This window comes from Malaya genurostris, chromosome 1, assembly GCF_030247185.1.
Source record: "Malaya genurostris strain Urasoe2022 chromosome 1, Malgen_1.1, whole genome shotgun sequence".
In the NCBI taxonomy this organism is placed as follows: domain Eukaryota; kingdom Metazoa; phylum Arthropoda; class Insecta; order Diptera; family Culicidae; genus Malaya; species Malaya genurostris.
The window spans coordinates 90,563,692-90,576,744 of NC_080570.1; the positions used below are offsets into that span (position 1 = coordinate 90,563,692).

At 35.1% G+C, this 13,053-nt stretch overlaps 1 protein-coding gene across 9 annotated transcripts in view; it reads left to right on the forward strand.

Moving 5' to 3' along the window:
- Positions 1 to 13,053, forward strand: part of LOC131440691 (teneurin-a) — a 337,735-nt gene that overhangs the window by 300,616 nt on the left and 24,066 nt on the right. For all 9 annotated transcript variants that reach the window (XM_058612195.1, XM_058612198.1, XM_058612196.1 and 6 more), the window contains 2 exons: positions 332 to 1,707; positions 8,886 to 9,238. In XM_058612195.1, the coding sequence (XP_058468178.1) occupies positions 332 to 1,707; positions 8,886 to 9,238 (1,729 nt within the window). The remainder of the gene's footprint in view (positions 1 to 331; positions 1,708 to 8,885; positions 9,239 to 13,053) is intronic.

The window sequence follows — 13,053 nt, forward strand, 5'->3', positions numbered from 1 at the left end:
CTCAGGAATTTTTCTAAGTAAATTGAGCGGACGAAGGAAAGTAAAATTAGTGGGGGTCTGAAATTGACGAATAGAAGAATGTCGGTTACGTCCTGAGACGGTTTGAACTGGTCCAGAATATATGAATTAGTCCGAATTATCTTCATATAAATATTAAACGTAACAACTCCTATAAACTAGTAATGCAAGTACGAATGCCAAAAATGTCTTTTGTTAAATTGAACCTTATAATCTCTGATTTCAAACATCAAACGTTAGACAAACACGAAGTCACAATTAATACAATGAAAGCTCATATACATCCTAATTTTCTCCTTGTTTTTTTTTACAGATTGTGCAGGAATCAGTAAAAATCTCAGGTTCAGAGCTTCATCTAATGTATCAATCTTCACAAGCTTCCGGTTACAAAAGCGTTGTACGAATGCAACTGACACATGATAAAATTCCTGAAACCCTAACTCACGTTCACATTGGTGTGCTAATCGAAGGATCACTTCATGTGAAAACCTATGAAGCTGACCCAAATTTGAGGTACATTTTTGCATGGAACAAACGAAACGTCTACAAACAAAAAGTATATGGAGCAGCAGTAGCAAGGATATCTATTGGATATCAACACTCTACTTGTAAAGATATTATATGGGAAACTCAAACAACCAAACTACAAGGATTCGACGTAGATATTTCAGATATTGGCGGATGGGGTTTAGATATACATCATCATTATAATTTCCATGAGGGTATTCTACAAAAAGGCGATGGCACAACTCTGCATTTAAAGGAATATCCCCGAATCGTGAGGAAAGTCATGGGCGATGGCCAACAACGGCCATTAAACTGTAAAGATTACTGCAATGGAATATCGAAGCATGCTCGTCTTTTAACTCCGGTTGCTCTAACCTCAGGACCAGATGGAAGCCTCTATGTGGGCGATTTCAATCTGGTACGTCGCATCACTACCAATGGCAGTGTTTTCACAATACTTGAATTAGAAACTACTCAGGTAGCTTACCAATACTATTTGAGTGTTTCTCCCGCGGATGGGCATCTTTACATATCTGATCCAGAGAAACACAAAATTTTGAGAGTGGTACAGCTAGAAAATGTCCCAGATCCTACTACTAACAGTGACGTAATAGTAGGAAGTGGTCAGAGATGTATTCCAGGGGATGAAGAAAATTGTGGAGACGGTGGACCAGCAAAACAGGCAAGACTATCCCATCCTAAAGGAATTGCTATTGCAGCCGACAAAACAATGTATATTGCCGATGGAACGAATATACGTGCAGTGGATCCCAAAGGTATAATTCACACCTTAATTGGTCACCATGGGCATCACAATCACTGGAGTCCGGCTCCCTGTCGTGGAGCATTGCTTGCAACTAGAGCGCAACTGCAATGGCCAACAGGGTTAGCTCTAAATCCATTGGATGGTACTCTTCACTTTATCGATGACAGACTCGTCTTGAAACTTACTGCTGACATGAAAATCAAAGTGGTAGCTGGTGTACCTCTACACTGTAATACTGAGAATGAACATAATAAAACATTATCTAATGATGTTCTCGGTACGGTGGTGGCCATAGCTTTTGCACCATCAGGCGACTTGTACATAGCAGATACCGATTCAAAGCGAATAAATTCCATTCATGTGGTAGATTCAGCTGGCACTATGCGATCGTTTGCTGGGAAGTTGGAAACCGGAATGTGAGTATTTTGACTTTTACCGCAACATCAATATAATGCGTAATTATGAGGAAATATTTCTAATAACATATCCTAGCATGCAAATCAGGTGCATTTTGTGTTTCTGCGAGAACCGTTTTTAAATTACGTACAATATATTCCACAATTTTTAACCCACAATAAAATAAATACAATTTTATCCTGCGGATCGTTAAACAAACATTTTGTTGGTATTTTTAAAATACTACATTTAGTTAATGTATAAAATCCGTTTGCTTAATGATATTCGTTTGTTTACCTCAATAATATAGGCAAACGCAGCGATACTAGGAAAAAATTTCATATATTTTCAAACAGATTTGGAAAAGTTAGTAAGCTTAAAAGAAGTGCGGAATTCTCCACAAAGTATGATTTAGAGAATCGGTTTAGCATGCAAAACAAAAAAGCCATGGCGATTTCAAAAAATTTGGTTTTCAAAAGTCAGAAGAAATATTAGTCTGCAAAAAAATATCTGTAGCTTATTCAATAAATCTACAGACAAACTCAATCAAATCTTGTTTGAAGCTAAACCCAACCCAGTCGGAGTCAAGGAGGAAAAGGGTTAGTCGTTCGATACTGATACATTTCTCTCCAACAATTGTAAAATATTTGACGCGCCCACCCCCTTTGGCTCCATCACACAGTGGTATGTTGAATTTAGATTGGTAACGAACTTCGGAGTTACTGTCAAATGGAACCGCATGCTGAGCAAGACTCCAGCTACCCAAGTAGCAAATGTAACTTATTGAAATTTCAAGAAGTTTTACAATTGTTTTAGAGTTGTTTTTTTTATGTTAGATATGTTCAGGAAGATTTTTGAATATATTAAAACAATTGTGCAGCAAATCATTAACTTGCCCACGTTGCACTAGTAGTTATAGAAGCTATGCAAAAATTTTCACATCGTCATGTAAAAACGAAGTAAATAAAACAATTGTTCAACTTATCAAAAATTTTCCAAATGGCTGTCATAATTGTATCGGACTCAATATATGCCGAAGTGGCTGTAAACCTCTTGCGAAGAAAAAAAAATAGTGAAATTATGCTCTCCGCAAGGCAAAAAATGATAAACCGAGTTGAAAACTTAGCAGTAAAAACAATTTTGCTGCCGAATCCACATAGTCTTGGTTTCCTCATGAAATTTTATGTCAGTGTGTGCAGTTTTCTTCATTTTTAGAAAAACAATTCGAAACTTGCAAATAAGTTCTTCCATATTTATCTTGTTGAAATGATCACAAAACTTGCCGACATGAGAACATGATCATAAAAGTTTCAGAAATGCAGAAATGCAGTTACGCAATGAAAACAAAAATCAATCAGATAATTTGTATTCGGGATTCATTTCGCGAAAAACATTAACAGACCTAATATCACTTTTCAAAGATATTGAACGAAAAGTTAAATTCATCATAGTTACTCTCATAGTTATATAGCTTAAGCAACTAATTTTTACAACTACAGCACATGGGCTCACCAAAATAATACCTACAATGCGTATCACAAATGTCGGGTTCACTAAGATGAATGACTAAACTGTATTGTTGTTTAAGTCAACTAGTTTGATTAAAATAAAAACAACTATTTTGATAAAAATAACAACATACATCCATACATACATGTTTTTAAAGGATAGTGAAATTTACAAAAGTAAGTGATTCGAGCCTTTTTTCTTTGAATAAAGGCTTCGAAATATTACAACATGGTATAGAAATTTTAATTTTGATCGATTGATGAATTCTGGGTTAATATTTAAAATGTATGCAATTTTTTCAATGTTTCACTGAATAAATCAACAAAATAAAATTTTCGCCCTTTGAAATTTGTTTACTTCTACACTCCTTTGATGAATTATGAAGTTACGCCCTCTTGCAATTTTTGTCGGTAATAATTTGTATTCGGGTTTCATTTCGCGAAAAAAATTAACAGACCTAATATCACTTTTCAAAGATATTGAACGAAAAGCTAAATTCATCATAGTTACTCTCATAGTTATATAGCTTAAGCAACTAGTTTTTACAACTACAGCACATGGGCTCACCAAAATAATACCTACAATGCGTATCACAAATGTCGGGTTCACTAAGATGAATGACTAAACTGTATTGTTGTTTAAGTCAACTAGTTTGATTAAAATAAAAACAACTATTTTGATAAAAATAACAACATACATCCATACATACATGTTTTTAAAGGAGAGTGAAATTTACAAAAGTAAGTGATTCGAGCCTTTTTTCTTTGAATAAAGGCTTCGAAATATTACAACATGGTATAGAAATTTTAATTTTGATCGATTGATGAATTCTGGGTTAATATTTAAAATGTATGCAATTTTTTCAATGTTTCACTGAATAAATCAACAAAATAAAATTTTCGCCCTTTGAAATTTGTTTACTTCTACACTCCTTTGATGAATTATGAAGTTACGCCCTCTTGCAATTTTTGTCGGTAATTTCATCGACTCATTTATTATTTTCAGTCAAAAATTTTTAAAAAGACAACAGCTTCGCCCTTTTCACTTTTGTCTAAATATTAAAAATAGATATAGCATTCGCTCAAACTTTGGAAAACTTTTCTGAAGCCCGGAGGGCCGACTGTCGAATCAGTCGATTCCAATCGATCCAACTCGACAAACTAAGCAAATGTCTTTGTGTGTGCAAAATTGAGAAGCGTATTTCTCAGAGATAGCTGGACCGACTTTAATAAAACTGGTTGCAAATGAAAGGTCTTTCTGGATGTATTAACACCATTGTTTTTCGATCTAATGATTGCTTTCTAAGATATACAAACTTTTATTTAAAAATTTGCTGTTTTTGACAATGTCTGTCACAATTGACCTTGAAAACTAAAAATTGTTCAAAAATTAGATACCTTATTCTAATATTCATCAAACGAGTCGTAAATTGTAAGAATCCATCAACTATTCACGGAGATATCGATTTTTTCGTCATATCCCAATAGTAGGAATTCAGAACGAAGCACAATGACAGGGTGGCAAGTGACCGGGAAAATCGGGAAAACCAGGAAAAAGTCGGGAATTTGATTTCACCGGGAAAAACCGGGAAAAAGTCGGGAATTTTAGTGAAAAACCGGGAAAAATATTACTAGCTCACCTATGAGTAACAGTTGTTAGCATAATGATTTTTTCAACCATTGAAAAGTAGGAGACAATACCCAAGTTTGCGTTTGAGCGAAATGTTCAGTACAAGTGTTGAAATAATTTATTGTCCATTGGAAATTGGGCCAACACCCCATGTTCCGTCCAACGATTTTTAGAGGCTTGCAGGAAGTTTTAAATCAAACAGGAAGCATCAGAATTTTTTTTAGTTGTTATTAATAACAGTATAATGAAAGCTGATTTTGAAAAATAAGGATAATTTGGATGCTTCTGTTGGATTTTTATTAAATTTTTGAATAAGTATTCAACACACTTGCAAAATTTATGGCAAAATCTCAGGGTAACATAGGGAAAAATTTTAATAAAATTATTGAACATTTTAGTAGCCTTCATGTTTTTAAGTTTCATCACAATTTGTCTCAGTAATGTCATCTTTAGGCAATATTTGTGTTATGCTTATATTTCTGTGAGATGTCAAAAGGACTCGCAAGATTGGAAGAGTTGTCGACTTTGATCTTATTCACCGTTTACAGGAAGTATTTGAGTTCCTTTTTGAGATTTGAAACTGGTTTCTGAGGACTAGAATCTTAGAAAGATTTAGGAAATGGATTGATTTGTTCAGTGAATCTATGTTTAATTTTCTTTTAAAGGTCCTCAACTATTCCATAGTAGTATCACAAAAACGTTGATATTGATGTAGATAAAGGTGAATTGAATTTAGTTTGAGCTTTTGGAACTTCAATAAGGTAATGATTGAAATTATATACGGCCATATCTATTTTTCCCAAAACAATTTCAGGGTTTACATTCGATAGCAGGCGCGTATACAGGGGGGGGTTTTGGGGGTTCAAAACCCCCCCCCCCGAAACAAAAAATTATAACCCATGGGAAACATTGTGATATAAATTGTACATGTGTTGATTTATCACCATGTTCTAAAACCCCCCCCCGAAAATTTTCTCTGGCTACGCGCCTGTTCGATAGTATTCTAGTCGATTAGTTCTAAGCTGGTAGAATGTATAACTAATTGAGCTAATCATTGCTTAATTTGATAATCATACTCTGAGTATTTCGTAGCCCTTAACAAAATATGTACAGTCCGGCAACGATCGGCGCGGTGAGGAATTTACCAAGAGAGAATCGCAAGTTGATGATTATCGCAGATAATTCGACTTGATTCTCATACTACGTCACAATATACAATATTTCAAAACCCTGGTCTGGAGCATTCGCAGCTATTTTCATAGATACAACTTATACAAAGGTTATATGCACATAGTTAGAATAAGTGGCAATAGTAAAATGATTCTATCGCAATTATCCACTGCCCGTATAGAATCCGATCGCAAAACGAGAATGAGCGACCGTTTGTTGCTTCGGAGAGAATCCCCACAGCAGCGAGCTAACCTTTGATTCTCAGACAGGTCATCGAGAGAAATTTGCTTTCGCACTGGTGTCCAGTCTATGTTATATGAACCATGATGGTGTTTTGTTGCTGAGATGATATCCGTCTCTCTTTGATGGTACTGATTGAATAGTGTGAAGAGTTTGTAGAGAGCGTTCTTTGATACGATAAAAGCCAGCCTTGGCCATCATGCCGTTTATAATTTTCCCGCCGAACTGAGATTTCCACTTTCACTTCCGGAAAGAGCGAAGAAAGCTCTGTACAAAATGATTTGAAGTTGCAAGCATAGATTGTTGTTGTTTTCTCCGAGTGGCAAGCGTTCGTTTTTGGGATTGTTATTCCTTATTGATTTATTCTCAATCATACGTATATCAAAAATAATAAAAACAGTCATGTGCACTCGGAAGAAATCGGTTACGTGTAACCCAAACCCCTGAATGACTTGAAAAAGGATTTATACTTTTCTTATATGCACATGTCATAATGAATATTTTCTATTTATACATCGAAATGCCTGGAAAGTATAAGAAACCTCAATTAGCGGGCCTATTACAATGATCCTTTTTGGACATGGGATATCTGTTTAAAGTTTGAATTAAAAAATATTTTTAAAAAAAAACTAAACAGGAGCGATTTGAGCCTATTCCAAAAACCGGGAATTTTTATTTCAAAAAACCGGGAAAACCGGGAAAAACCCGGGAAATTGAAATCGGCAATTCACTTGCCACCCTGACAATGAAATGACACTTGGAATCAAAATTAGATACAATTTTCAATACAATCATTTCTGAGTGATTGAGCGATTTAATACAGTACTCTTCAGCATAGTATTTTGGCTCGATTTATTTTCAGCACCATATGGTATTGGAATATGGTATGACAATTGTTGGTCTATTTACTGAGTTGTATCAATTTTGGTAACCCGTTCGATAAAATTTGCTGCTTCGTTCATTTTCATTAGCATCGGGTGGAACGAATGGTAGTTTAGTAGTCGTCCATATGATATCGGCTTTGAATACCATTTTGTTGATATAGTTTGGTTATTTTGTCGGATTTCAAGGGTGTCTTGGAACGTCAGTTTGTTATTACTTTCTTCCTCTAAGGTGAACTGTATATGGGGGTTATAGGTGTTGAATTTTTGTAGTGTATTTTGTACTTCTGACTTTGGTAAAGCGAGTATGACATCATCCACATACTTTTTGAGTATAGGTATATTGAACGTTAGATCCTTTGAACTGTGTTTATTAAATCTAGAACCAACTTAGCTAAAATGGGTGATGAATGGGCAGCCCAAAACCATTAAGTACGATATGAAAAGAAGAGATGAGTGTTACAGTCATCTCAACAGGGCTTTTTCCTGCTACATTAGATAAAAAAGTAATTAATGCTCTTAGTATCATCAACTTTTAAATATCCTTAAGAGCACTTTAAAAGGAATCGTATATTCCACTGCGAGCTCTTGTCAAGTATAACTAGTTTATTGCCTTCTTCGCTAGTATACGAACGTTAGTAGTAATAACCTCAGTTTGTTAGCATCGCATGTTTTTATTCCTTTTCATTGTTTTTATTGTCATTTTCTCAAGCTGAGGCCTGTATGTGTCCGTTGCCAGGGGGCTCCAAATGTGAGCTTTTTGGTGCGGGGTAGTGTTGAGGGCAATTAAAAAAAACACAACAATAGAAAAATATTTATTTTTCCGCAAGGGTCTGACAGTATGACCAGGGACTGTATAACATGACATGTATACAAAATGTGTTTGATTTTTTTTATTAAAAAATTACCTTTAAACGCGCTGTTTTTATATCTCAGAGATTATTTGTTTCTGTGCAAGTTTATACAGCATCTTTAACGTACATAACTTCAAGTTAAACTAGAGGACTCAAAATTGCTTTGTTACTTTTGTAGCACTTAGATTAACTCCAGAAAGTTATGACTATCCGGAGTCATGACCATCCGGAGTCATGGTAGCAGTGAAGAACCTTTATATCTGCCCCTTGTTGTGCACTCCTCCAAAAATATTCTATGAGATCACATAAAGAAATTTCTAAAGATAATGAAATTTCATAATTATTTTGTTCTAAACGAAAAAAAACGACTTTTTAAAATATGCAGTGAAAAAATTTCATACGTTATAAGGTCTAACCAAAAAGTTATCGACTCATCACATGTTGATTGGAAAATATACGATAATTTCCTAATAGGGAGCGTAGGAATGATATCAAACTCAGAACAATCATCGCTACACACAGGAAAATCGCTGTTGTTTAAAACCACTGAACGATTAGTAGCCCATCAAACCGAAATAATAATTGTTCGAGCCTAGATATCGTAGATTCAATCAAAATACCCTTGTTTTAAATTAGAATATGGTTATTCAAAACAAATGTGGGCTGTTTAAAAAAACATTGCTTGAATCAAACCAGATTTGTTATTGTCACTATACAATACATAACAATTCGTTAGAATTACCCGGAATTTATTTTTTTCAATGTTTCCTCAATCTGTTGCCAATATGAGTTTTGCCCTTTTTGAGAGGACAGCTGAAATATGGTGGAAAATTCTAGTTTTCGTTATCTGATAAGAAACTAACAAAATCAAACATATCGTACATCCTAATACATTTACATTTTATTCAATTGCAGGCAATCGTGTGAATGTACAAACGGTGTTATCAACAATAAAAATGATAGGAATAATAACTATAATACTAGTACACCAACGTTAATGGAATCCACTAAATATAATGGAAATGATGTGTCCGGGAATCCCGCTTCTGTACTGCAAAATCCATCTGTTATGATGATGATGACTGGATGTCTGTGTGATAATTACGGCAATTTCAATAGCTTTGTTCCTATTGGTGGCGGCAGCAGTAGAAGAAAGGATGATATATCAGCAACACAACAGGAAACAATATTATCGTCAAATATAAAATTTCACGCAATTTCGGCTATTGCAGTAGCTCAAGATGGTGTAATCAATATAGCAGATCAAGGTAAATATACTAACGTATTGAGTCGCAATACTATTTTCCCGATTATTATTCGAATTGTGATAAAATCGGATACAATAACTTTGCTTCGGCTCTAAGAAATAATACCCCAGAATAAATTATTCAATACTGCTGTTACAGCGATGTGAAATTTCAAAGCGAATGCACTCATTTTGTCGTGAGTACGACTTATTTCACTATGTGGCGCCTTTCCAAAATTGATCTTGTATAAAAATGGGTGGAACTTAATCGTGAATATCACTTGTTACTAAAGCCAACAACATAATTTTTTCTACAAGCTAACGGAAATATAATCAGAAATTTGTGACTAAATTTTCAACAGTGTGAGATAACTCAAAAACAAAGTTTCCTAAAACTTTTGGAAGCAATAAGGAAAACTCATCACGCTTGCATTCCTTTTTCGCATTCGGACGACGGATTTTGAGGCAAGGCTTGCAAGTTGAAGCAACGAATATTAACAAAAGAGTTCAACCCTCTGTGCTATGCGCACACATTCGTATGTCGGGTAAAATTCACAGCGCAACCTACGGAAGCAAAGCTGATTCGATCGTTCATTAGTTTATGAACATGTGCACCAGTTGATGACTATGCTTCGTGAGGTTAGCGTTTGATAAATGGTTCTCATATTGAGAATGCCTATGAGGAAACTAGATTTATAATTTTAAATGTGACTGTATATAATTTCAAATGTGACTGTATATAATTCGATAATTCGATAGTGTTTCATGAAATGGTCAAATCGTTTTGCACTGTGGGGTCTCGTACAACGCGGTTTCCTTTTTGTCAGCTCTGTACATTTCACTAAATACATATCGAGTTGAAACAACAGCGAGTTGAATTTTTCTTTTTTATATTGGTGTCAAACAGAAGTGTGGCCATTGATGAAGGCTGGAATCGATTACTTGGAATTATTGACTGTATATTTCATTACAAATACATTGCTATTTGAAGGCAAATATTTTCTCTCTGATTATTTTCGTTTATTCTATAGACTTATCATCGTCATTTCTTTTATTGATAGTCGTTGGTAGCTGTTCTGATTTAAGCATTTTTGACAATATTTCCACCGGTCTCACTATTCATGATAAAAACCGAGCATAAGATAAGTAGTAAATAATGGCGGCCACGTGTGAACAGCAACCAACAGTTCTATTGCCGATAGCGCATTCACAGCAACGGCGCTGGATTCCCAAATATCCAGTCGAATTTGGAGTGTACTCGATATAGCACTTTTAAGCTTTGAAAAATGAGATACAACTTATTACGGGCCCGAATGGCTTTTTATGCTCTGTGTGTCTTAATTAGGCCATCTCGTGATAAAGCTTCAAATTCAAAATTGCTTTGCAGAACATCCTTTTCAAAAGCTTCTATTCCAGAGCTACTATATTTCGATACTAGTTGCTCTCGTTCCAATCCAATGATTGATGAGCAACTCTCATAACGCTTGCTTGCCTTTTTCGCATCCGGACGACGGTTTTGAGGTAGTCAGGCACATATCAGAATCTACTGAACAAATAGAAAAGGAAATCTTTGAATAAAAACTGTTCATTACTTTTATTGCTACAGACGAAACTGGATGTCGAGGTGAGGTTCTCCCACCAACATCAGTAAGAACAAACCAAGTATAAAGCGTGAAAGTCTCATTTGGACTTCGGTCGTCGGGAGGAGCAGTCGGCAATGCAAGTAGACCTTTTGCGTGGTGTAAAGCCTCAAACGCTCAGGTCACAGAGCCAGTTTTCAGGATAATTTGATTAGCTTTGTGCAATTTTCGCAGTGCAGAATTCGCAACAGTGTTTAATATCTTAGAGAATTACACAATTTGCCCCTTCTGAATGCCAGAAATTTATCTCGTACGGCATTTTGATAACTTTTTTCACTGAAACAGAATGTAGAATTTGAGAATAATAATTGTATACCCAAAGAATTATGTGAAATTTTCTTCACTATACTGTATACGGCCCATTTTTTAACCACTTGTAGTTTGTAGTAGAACTTTCTGCTGATTTGCTATATAAAATGCATAGCATCCACTCAGAAGCCATCAATGAAAGGTTTCTTTCAGAACCACCATTATTTTATCATAAAGAACTATACTGGTTATTTCGTAATATCTAATTGTGTGTCAGAATGTTTAATGTAACTAATCTGCACTTTAGTTTAAGTGTATCGTTTCAAATTCTAGTAGTGAAAAAGAGGAAAGCTTGCACAATTCACACAATCGATCAACTAATTGGTATTCGAAAGTATAAAGAAAGAGTGACAGTTTTATTCGTATTCACGACATCCAATTATGACTCTGACATTACACACCCGTACTATTTTATATCTGTTGTTGTTTCAAATTTTAGAATAAATATAAAAATATATAGCGCTCTCAGTCTACAAACCATGAAAACCATCATAAAGATATTCGATTGACGTTTGCAAACACAAAATTCCAACTTTATCTTTATCACACATTTTTCCAGAAAACTATAGACATCCCTCGATAACATATCATTATGATAACTTTTGACACTGTAATGAAATCTTCCTTCTTTCTTTCATAATTCTTCCATTACATCCATCAGCAACACGTTAAAAACTGACACCCGCTCTAGTTCTTGACTGCCGTAACCGGATTTCATATGTATGATACTCGCGATGTTTATATATTACTAGCATTCATATATGAACCACATGCCAGTAAGTTCTTGCTTTGTAGCATTCTAGGTTGTTGGTTGTGCCCTGCGCTTGAGTGATGTGATGTGATGTGAAGTGAAGCCACCATCAGTTCAAGGACTTGCCAGTGGATGCGGGTAGACTTACAGTAGCCCCGATATGACTCATCCATTCACCTTCTTACTATAGCTGTTACCGAAAAGCGAACAAAAAGGGTTGGGCGGATATGTAAGTAGAGTCACTTACTCGTATTCCGCGGGAATAAAAGATGCTCTTCCAACCATAATATCCAGTACATGGATGAAGCATATCGCTATACATGCTTGAACCCGCCTGATGGTTTGTTTGAGAAGGGCGCGTCAGACTCATTTCAAACCTTCAGAAGGAAACAAGTTTCCTTCAAGTGACTTGGGCTGGCTATCCACAATCCCTCGTCCAGTCATCAATTCGTCCGATGCCCTGATGCTCCCTACTCTTTACACCCCCGTGCAAAATGTTTTATATTGAAAAATACAATGAAACATAGTGTAATGAAATTAATATAACATAAAATGATATAATAGATTACAAAATAATACAATATAGTATAATATAATATAACATATTTTAATTTAATATAATATAATACATTGTCATACAATATAATATAATATATCATAAAACAATATATAAAATAACATTTAATGTAGAGTGTTAGTTATGCTCTTCTATCTTCGCAATACTGCAAGAAGTAGAATATTTCTCTTCTAATAACAATAATAATATTCACATCTATAGCTGAGTTATCGAGGTTGGAGTAAAATCGTTTTGTAGTTTGTTTAAAAAATGGAAAAAACTTAGTTTCGTTTTTTGATAAAACATTGTTTTTTAATGGGTAAAAACACCGTGCAAGCGAAACAATGGATTGAAAAAGTGTTATCCGGACTCTTGTCCATCAAAAGCAACGATTTGTCGGTGGTTCGCCGAGTTTAAACGTGGTCTTACCGACACAAATGACGCGAAACGCTCGGGTAGACCTGTGGAAGCCGTTACACCGGAAAATGTGAGTGAAGTGACAAAAATTATAATGAAAGATCGTAAAGGTAAGCTCCGTGAGATTGCTGAGATGACACAGATATCATATGGAAGTGTATTTA